Genomic DNA, 10,235 nt, shown 5'->3' on the forward strand with positions numbered 1-10,235 from the left:
TAACGTAACTAACCCGTGACCCGTCTCTCCCATAGGGGATCGCCAGCTGTCCAGGTCTCTAGTATAGAGTAGGTCGTGAAATATACTAGCGTTGAGCAATCTCCCTTGGTCGATACCGGCCAGCGTCGGATGTAGAAGACGACGAAGAAATTGTGGCTACGCGCCACTATTTTGAGGAAGAAGAAAGAACCTCAGACCAACATGGCGGGCGGATACGGTGCAGTCCAGGGTACAGGAGTTAGCATGATTGAAATCGACCACAATGAAGTAAGTTGTGCAATCCCCTCTGTGTTATTTCTTATCAACAATGTGCAGGTTGGAAAGGTTTCAGAAAAAAATAAAAAGAACACTAGCGGCATCGGGTCTGATTCCTTCAAAGGTAAATGCAGGGGCAACAGCCGAACGTCTGAGAAAATTTTGAGGCAGTTTTGAATTGCTCGCATTTTTTCTTTTTTTACTGTTATAGGTCAAATGTAGGAATAGAACCGCAATATCTTACGACGTAATCGTGAGCATAGAACTCTAAGGAGTCCAGAAATGAAGTCAACGTTTGGGCAGTGCTCACGCTGACCCACTTCGCTAATTGTTAGCAGACTCCCTTTTGCCCTTTCCAGTGAGCTGTTTATGTTCCTCTGGTTCTTCCTACTTATATCATTCTCGTGGTCAATCGGACCTTCAGAATTTAAACAGCCATATACAGGGTGTTCAAAATTAAGCTTTCGCGAGCGCTACGCAAACACAACGATGACAGGAAACCGGATGATAACTTTACGCTACTTGTGTAAGAAACAGGTGCTCCTAATTATGTAGCACCTGTTTCTTACTAAAGGAACAGAAAAAATAGCACCAGTTTTCTTTTGTTCGCCTATTTATAAAGTGCTAGTGAAAGCTTAATTTTGAACACCCTGTATATAGCAACAATAGATACTCATGGAACGATGCGACAGCACCACAGGACACGTGTTTCGCCGTGTTTGCGGCTCGTCAGCTCTGGGTAGCTGCGCATCGTTCGGAGTTGGCAAACCAGGGGTCGCTTAGCGAGCGATATACACCTGGGAGGGTGATTGAGCACTCCTCAATGCCACAGTACAAGCCAGTGAATTATAATGCAGAAAAAAAAGCCATTAAAGAACCAAGTAAATGACACTAGACGTGTTGGCAAACCACGGGTCGTTCGCTGAGCGACCCCTGCTTTGCCAACTCCGAACGATGCGCAGCTACCCAGAGCTGACGAGCCGCAAACACGGCGAAACACGTGTCCTCTGGTGCTGTCGCATCATTCCATGGGTATCCGTTTCTCTGCGTGCAGCCATAGAAGCCATGTTAATCTGTAATTTCGAATTTCAAACACGTCTAGTGTCATTTACTTGGTTCTTTAATGGCTTTTTTTCTGCATTATAGCAACAATATATATATATATGGGAAGAAAATTAGCAGAGGCTTTTTGGCTGCACGTTGAACATATGTTTACAGTCCCAAACGTCGCCACACCAGCATTGGACAGCTGTTTCGGACTTATTGGACTTTCATCAGCAACGCGTAGGTGGGCGAGATTTGAGCGAGTGGAGTCGGAAGGTCACGTGGACCGTGATGTCCTCCCGTCAGGGTGAGGAACACCTCTGAAAGACCTGTGCGAAAGCAGTAAAGTCTTAGGAGAGGCACTTTGGCTGCACTTTGAACAAATGCTTACAGTCCGAAACGTCCCCACACCAGCATTGGACAGCTGTAATACGATAACACGAAGGGAACCCAGAGACAGGGGAAAGAAAACACAACACACACACGATCTATGTGTTGTGTTTTCTTTCCCCTGTCTCTGGGTTCCCTTCGTATTATCATGTACCAGCTCGCCTGCGCCATTGCACTTCTTCCGTTGGACAGCTGTTTCGGACTTATTGGACTTTCATCAGCAACGCGTAGGTGGGCGAGATTTGAGCGAGTGGAGTCGGAAGGTCACGTGGAACGTGATGTCCTCCCGTCAGGGTGAGAAACACCTCTGAAAGCCCTGTGCGTCAGTAAAGTCTTAGGAGAGGCACTTTGGCTGCACTTTGAACAAATGATTACAGTCCGAAACGTCGCCACACCAGCACTGAAGAGCTGTTTCGGACTTATTGGACTTATTGGACAGCAATGCGTAGGTATAGGCGAGATTTGAGCGAGTAGAGTTGGAAGGTCACGTGGAACGTGATGTCCTCCCGTCAGGGTGAGAAACACCTCTGAAATCCCTGTGCGAAATCAGTAAAGTCTTAGGAGAGGCACTTTGGCTGCACTTTGAACAAATGCTTACAGTCCGAAACGTCGCCACACCAGCATTGGACAGCTGTTTCGGACTTATTGGACTTTCATCAGCAACGCGTAGGTGGGCGAGATTTGAGCGAGTAGAGTCGGAAGGTCACGTGGAACGTGATGTCCTCCCGTCAGTGTGAGAAACACCTCTGAAAGCCCTGTGCGAAATCAGTAAAGTCTTAGGAGAGGCTCTTTGGCTGCACTTTGAACAAATGTTTACTGTCCCAAAAGTCGCACACACCAGCATTGGACAGCTGTTTCGGCCTTATTGGGCCTTCATCAGCAATACGTAGGTGCGTAGGTTGCGCTATCGCACAAGTTGACGAGATGCCACACCCTTTGCTGACTTGTGTTTTTGCTCCGTTTTATTTCCAAGGCTTATGAAACGCAATTCATATGGATAAAATATACTCATACATGTCTAAAGCCAACGGGGCGCCCGAACAACAGTCCATATCCCGAACAGCTTCGCCAATGGACTGAACCGAAGCGCCCGCAGTCCCCGCAGGAAATACTCGCACGATGACGCCACAGCCGCTACAAAATGGCCGCACAGTGGAGACGGCGACAATTCTGGTCTATACCCCTCCCTGCCCAGCAGATAGACAACGAGCGACAACAAAACGCGGCTCGTAGTGGGGGGTTCAAGGTCAACAAAATGTGCGGTCGTTTCCCGCTCCGCGAGTTCCTACCAGATGCGGAGTCTCTTTCTTCAATTGCCAAACCTCGTATTTCCTGCCTTGGGAAAATCGGGAAATGACAAAGAAAGAAAGCTTTCTCCTCTGTAATAACCAAAACGCACTGTCGCACACAATGTCTGGATCGGTCCGCAATCCTGGTCGGCGTATTCCCGCTGGGCACGTCGTACCGTCCGCACTTCAACTTCGTGTTCTTGGTTTCCGTTTGCAGCCGTCTGGTGGAAGCTTTACACAATGCCCCCGGAAGTTAAAAATAAAAGAAAACACTGGTCCAGGATGTCTACTTTAAAGAAATTCACATTAATACAAATGCTATTTCATCTGCTTCGGCGTTTGTCGATGTTTTCTTCGTGTGGGCCGCTCTCATCGCCGCCATCTTGCCAACCCGGAACCGGCAGTGCGAGTAGCGAGAAGGCGAGGACGAAAGGAAGCCACTGCGCCTGCGCCAACCCTCCTCGAAGTGTGTAATCATGTGCGCGAAAGGGGGACAAGTGCCTGCGTTGTTGATCTCTGCGTTTAGGGTATAATACTACACCCCTAGTACACGTTAGTCCGACAGCAGCTGAGTTTGCCATGAGTGGGAGCGTTCAAAAGAATGGCCCGCTGTCCAGTCGTTGGAACGGTTGCCGTCACTGCACGAGGCGCACTCTTACCAAGAGGACACGCGTAAAAGTTCCTCTGTCCAGCTTAATGGGGACATGTGAAAACCCCATTTAGTGGTTCTGGGAACATCATACCTCTCCCTAAAATGAAAGAGGCGACATGTTAAAACGGGTTTTTCGTACTTTTCAGGAGGAAGTCACCAGGTCCTACGCTCCCGTGGCATTCACTATATTTGTCATCCTTCTCATCACCATTGTCACGGCTATCTGTGTTGTCGCACTGAACCGGAAGTACCCGACACCCAAGGACAAGACCGATGCAGCTCCTCCTGGACACGTATCGATGCCCAAGTTCCCGCAAAAGCCTCCTCAGGACAACTTCGAGGACTACACGGACAGCGGTATTGATCAGGCAGAAGATACAGCACCGAAAGATACGAGAGTTTGCAACACCCACGATTGCAACTACGTCCGCCAGTTCATTGAAGCGGTTGTGGACACGGACAGAGACCCGTGCGATAACTTTTTCAAGTTCGCCTGCGGTAAAAATGAACGGTTGCCGACTGGTATGTTCGTCGATAAATTTGGCGACAGTTTAGCACAACAAGGCGTGATCGCATCCATCGAGAAAAACATGAAACAGGAGCTCGTTCCTCCCGTCGGTCAAACTGCTTTTCAAAAGTCTGCAGCGCTCTACAAACACTGCAGGGAGAGCGACAAGAACAAGTCTCTGAAAGTCGTCAGAGATTTCTTTCGAGAGCACCAGATGGATATAACGAAAAAGATGTCATTCCAGCCGCTGGACATAATGGTGAAATTTATCTTCAAGATTGACATTCATTTGCTGTTTTCATTTGAACCAGTTGAGCCTGGAGCACGTACTTTCGCGTTTCGTAGGGAAACAATATCTGCTACAGGAGTCGGGTCTACACAGGTTGGAGAAATCTTGTCTCGCGTGAATTCGGCACCCATCGATAAGAACCTGGTGCGGACTATTGAAGAGTTGGAGAAGAAGTTGAGTGGCAAAAAATCACTGGAAATTGTGCCTCCGATATCAAACGAAACTGTCAAGATGATGGAGCTTCGGAAAGCGGGGCAAGGAGACGACGAACTCTCTGGCGAGTAGAATGAGGCCCTCCGACGCTACGCACCCGATGCGCTACAAACGAAAATAGTACAGATGACAGAAGCTGACTTCCGCCTTTTCCACCGTCTATTTGGAAAGCAGAGGGACGTCTCCAAAGATGATATGCGATTATTCTTTGCCTGGAGATGCGCCTTTTACTTTTACCTACGTCTTTTTATTGGAAGCTACAACTGCGCTTTCACTACGATGCGGATCTTTCCAAACGCGGCGTCCGTAGGAGCCCCATTTCGATCAAATATCGACGAAAGGATTGAAGCCATCACGAAAATGAGCGAAGGAATCATCGGCGAAATAAAGGAAAGCTTTAGAACCTGCCCGTGGCTAGATGACAAAACGAGAAAAGCAGCTTTGAAGAAAATATCTATGCTTAGGATGCGCCTGGGATTGTCACCGGCATTGAACACCTCTCAAAAAGTAGACAAGTTCTACCAGGACCTCCCCGACCTGAGCGGTCCCTTTATTCAGGACGTTCTAAGCGTTAACGAATTTCAGACTCAGAAGAACTGGAATGCTGTGATACAAGATTATTCCCATTATGTCTATGAAACGCTGACTTCTGCAACTCCGTACCTTGCTAACGGTTTTTATATGCCCGCAGCGAACTTTGTCCAAATTGGTATCCCGTTTCTTTTATCACACTACTTTAACCTTGGAGGTCCGCCCGAAGTGAATTATGGCGCAATTGGATTCACATTGACGCATGAGACAATGCATGGCTTTGACAACAATGGTCGTCAGTACGACGGGAAAGGGGACAAGGTACCGTGGTTTACGGAAAAGAGCACGAAGGAGTTCAAGATTGTGGAGCGCTGTTATGTGGAGCATATTAACGGGGCTCCGAAATCCAGGGGCTATGCTGAATACCCCTTCGAGTACCAGGCAGACTCGCTCGGCAGTCGGGCCTTGCTGAGGGCATACCAGAAGGCTGCTGAAAGATCCACGGTAAAGCTGGGCAACGTTAAGGGCTTGACCAGTGACCAGCTCTTTTATGTCGCTGGCTGCCTCACCTGGTGCGGCGAATTCAAAACTGATGTGACTGTGGACGGGCAATATGAAACGCATCCACCGTCAGATGAGAGGTGCAACCTTCCCCTCATGAACTCGGTCCATTTCAGCAAAACGTTCTCTTGCCCCGACAATTCGCCAATGAATCCGCGACAAAAATGCCTCTTTTGGTAGCTTTCGTAGCCATTTTAGAATGAGCCAAGTGTTCCAGGAGCACTCCAATGTGTGTGCTAGCCAATGTGTCCACATTGTCGAAGCAATATGGAGCTATCATGCTATCGAAATCCTACCGGCCTGTTTCTTGATTTTCTCTCTACATTCGGAAGCTCCAAATACACACTGTGCTTCACAGATGACGTGAAACTACAGATATGCTGTCCACTACAGATATGCTGTCAGTGACATTTACCTTCAAGGAGCATGTGTACTCTTTTGCACCTTTGAGGAGGTAATATATGTCGGGTACGTTGTGAGTAAAAGGCTGCAAAGTGTCTACGTATTATAATGCCACCGGTTCTAATAGACGATTTCAGAAACTGCATGGATGGCCCGCCAGAGCGCGGTGTTGCGAATGCCCCGCTGCACCTTGGCATTTAGTTTTCATGAGTCAGGCAGAAGAAGAGCGCAAACAGTTTCGGTTTTCCCTCCTTCCTTCGAGCAATAGGCAGGCAAGCACGAATGTAAACCATTTCCCACGACGCATTGCGCGATGCGCGTGACTTGGGTGACGGAGGGCCCCCGTGCGGAGCACAAGGGCAATATCTGAAATCGCCTAATAGTCTTACGCCTTTTTTGTAGCTACTTAGATATATGATAGTTGCTTTTACCACCCTAGCAGCCGACAGTATTGGCCCAATATTGGACCCCTATATGGGCTACCTAGATTGCCAATATTGTTCCAATATGGGCTGCCAATATGGCACCAATATGGGGAGTGCTACCAGGCTCCATATTAGACCAATATGGGAATATTTTGGGCCAATATTGCCAATAATTCTGTTGCCTACGGCGAGCCCGTGCAACAATGTAGCATTATTCCGTTTAAAGGCCAGCTACGCGGATTTCTCGATGTGTTAAAACCGTTGCGATATTCAGAACGAGCAAGTCAAACTGCCCCCGAAACGCACCTTCGTTTCTCAATTTTACCTTCCGATTGCGAAAATTTATGGAAGAAACCAAAACAAGCCGTAGGCGAAGTCATTTCTGTGACGTAGATGGGAAAAACCTGATCCATCTACGAATATAGAGAATTGTGCCTCTGATTGGATGAAAGCTAGTGCTTTCTCCAACTTCCTCGGTGGCTTCTTCTCTCCTTTTATAAGAAAATCCAGTTATGGCGGCCGGCTACTATATACGCTTGGTATTGACGTAACCCCAAGAACACACTGACCTCCCCCAGGCTGTCCCAGGGACGTCGCTCAGGGATATAATGGTATCCCGAGAACGTCGCCGAATGGTCCTCAATTTGTCGGAAACGTGCTAGAATGAGACGTATTCTCCGCAGAACCTCCCCGGCAAATCCGCATAGGACACTGTTAGTATGGCTGCAGGAGCACAACCGGTACCTTAGTGAAGTATTTATATTGAGAAGTGACGGCATATTTGCAGCACACAGTCAGCGTGTTATTTGTTATATTTTTTCAACCTCGCTCACCAGCTTCTCATTCGTGCTTTCGCATCTTTACTCGTTCAACGTATTTCTCATCACGAACCATGAGTGTCACAGCTCAAAAAACGAGAATAGAGATACATGAAAGGCCCCTACAGGCCACTAAGACCTGCGCGCCCACTTACAAAGGCATAAGCTGCAGCAGCATTCCTTCACAAGACCGAAGATGTTTGTCGTCCCAATTTTCGCAACTTCAGGTGTCCTCTTCGCATCTCAGTCAAAATGGTGGGTGTGGTATCTAAGTTTAGCTTCATTTCGCACATAACAAACAATGAAGTGAGAAATTAAATCGCTATCAAGGTAATATCCGCATTTCTTGCTGCTTTCGTTTGAGGCACTCATCGTAAGTGAAGCTTGTGCAGTGAAACAACATCTTTTTTTCTCTCTCTCTCTCTCTCTCTCTTCATAAATAAAATGCGCCGTGCAACTTTCCGCCAGGTACCCTTCGCTGACATTCGTCCAACAAGACCCCAGTGAAAGGTCCAGGAAGCTACATTTTACTGCTCATCAAACCTAGTACAAGGACGGATTCCTTTAAAATCTGGCAATCTGTATTTGAACCCCAATACATCCCATATTATATGGGACATATTGGGGTTCATTATATATTATTTTATGTTTTTGTTTGCAATTGTTTTGCGATTTATACATCAGCACTCCTTGTTTGGTTGCATTTGGTAATGAGAAATAAAGCGGGAAATTGTTTGATGTTAGCAGGTATTAAAATGCGCAACGCAGTATTAAACTAATTTTCTTCTCCTGTGTTTGTCCTCCGGTTGACGACCGCAGGATGTGCGCAAATCACACTATCTGGAAGCCCCTATGATATGACAGTCTGTGAACCTCCTCTGTTCATCCACTTACGGACGAGGACGTGATGACACTTTGAGGACACCTTGAGGAGAGCGTGTGTTCTTGAGGAAGATGGATGTCCCCACCGCACACCTATGCGTGATCTTACGTAATTATTATTATTATTTATTTATTTATTTATTTATATGTGCCTACTAACAGCCTAAAGCCTTACCAGCAGTACACAATAAAAACGCACAACGTAGGAATGTATTAATACAATAAATTTAAACGTTCATAGCACAATGAAAAAGCAGCTCGCATTGGCCATACTTATACAGACATCATAGTTCACATGCGCGACGAAGAGCCGAATGGACACTTCTCATTTTACTATTAAACAAGTCAACGCAAGCAGAATTAATGTTACTTAAAATCTGTATTCTTAATTAGGGACATTTTTCTGTAGAGCTACCAAAAACATGGAACATTCGGAGCGCCCTGGTGTTGCGCTTTGGGACGGAGAGAGCTAGCCTCATAATTACACTAGTATGATCTACACGATTTTGTAAACACTTATACAAAAATATCTGATCACGGCAAACCCGTTTGCTCAAAAGGGATGGCAGTGAAATGCGATACTCTATACTGTGCGCACGAGTCTTTTTTGCACCTTCTCAATTTTCTCTGCATTGGTTTTTGACAGTGAATTCCAGGCCACTGACCCGAACTCCAATATAGGCGGAACAAGTGACCGGAATAAAGTTATAATGCAGTTGGGATTGTTAAAAGCTTTCGTCACTCTTGCAATTGCTCAAAAAATAGAGTACGCCTTATTGGGAACAACAACAGTGTGATCTCCAAACGCAAGTCTGCCGTCAAACGTCACACCTAAATCGCTTACAGCAGATTCACGATGAATGTTTACAGTTTTTATGTTGTAAGCGTAAGTAATTGGCGATGACTTCATTGTGTAAGTCATAACATGAGATTTCTGCGAGTTCAACACAAGGCCGTTATGGCGGCACCATTTCACGAGAGAAATGATATCATCTTGGATCCTTTGACAATCTGCAGTGCTGGCTACAGAACAAAAAAGCTTAACATCATCCGCGAACTGAAGTAATTCACAGTGTTTTATAACAGAGATTAAGTCGTTAGCATAAATATTAAACAATAAGGGCCCTAAAGTGGAACCCTGTGGAACACCTGAGGAAGGAATGAAGGTTTTAGAGCGCGCACCATGCAATTGAACGTGATTAGGACGGCAAGTCAAGTAACTAGTGAACCACTTACAAAAGTTTTCCGATGGACCATAAATCCCCAGTTTGTAGATAAGACGAGGATGATTGACCAACTCGAATGCTTTTAAGCAATCAAAATAGACAGCGTCAACCTGACCTCTATGGCCAACACGTGCAGCTGTATAATCTAAAAAAGTAATTAGATTGGTCTCAACTGAACGATCCTTGATATAACCGTGCTGCGCGGACGACATATAAGCAACAAAGTAAGCAGAAAGAGAACATTGTACTATCTTTTCAAAAACCTTGGAAAATGAACACAACAATGAAATTGGCCTGTATTTTGTAACATCATCACGTCTACCACTTTTGTGAAGTAGGAATAATCATAGTCTGTTTCCATAAATCGGTAAAAATGCCCTGTGAAAGAGACAGATTGAATATGTGACTAAGTACCGGAGCTAAAGTATCGCCGCAGCCCTTTACAATAAACACAGGCGCAGAGTCTGCACCCATGGATTTCTTGGTGGGCAGTTTCTTCACTGCACACAATACATCTGCCTCAGTCACGGTAGGTAGTCGAAGACAGGTGTTCGTGCCCGGGAAGTCATGGGTGCCCAATGTTTCACTCACGTATAGACCGAAGAAAAATATGCAGCAAAAACTTGGCTCACTGCCGACGCCTGTGACATCAACACACCTTGGTGCTTCACTGCAATGTTTGGTCGGCAAGAGTTTCGACGATAGGAAAGATGCTTCCGAAAGAGGTTCGGGTTGGCCGTCACATTTCAA

At 46.3% G+C, this 10,235-nt stretch overlaps 1 protein-coding gene across 2 annotated transcripts; it reads left to right on the plus strand.

The window, feature by feature from the left end:
* Window positions 1-164: 164 nt before the first annotated feature.
* LOC135369275 (endothelin-converting enzyme 1-like) lies at window positions 165-6,229 on the plus strand. Of its 2 annotated transcripts, none has more exons than XM_064602881.1 (2): window positions 165-267; window positions 3,777-6,229. In XM_064602881.1, exon 2 carries the CDS (start codon window positions 4,767-4,769, stop codon window positions 5,910-5,912), a length of 1,146 nt encoding a protein of 381 aa, XP_064458951.1. In that variant the 5' UTR covers window positions 165-267; window positions 3,777-4,766; the 3' UTR covers window positions 5,913-6,229. Both variants share the same exon structure in this region, with proteins under 2 accessions (XP_064458951.1, XP_064458952.1).
* Window positions 6,230-10,235: the final 4,006 nt, after the last annotated feature.

The sequence above is a fragment of the Ornithodoros turicata genome, chromosome 9 (assembly GCF_037126465.1).
Source record: "Ornithodoros turicata isolate Travis chromosome 9, ASM3712646v1, whole genome shotgun sequence".
Taxonomy (NCBI): domain Eukaryota; kingdom Metazoa; phylum Arthropoda; class Arachnida; order Ixodida; family Argasidae; genus Ornithodoros; species Ornithodoros turicata.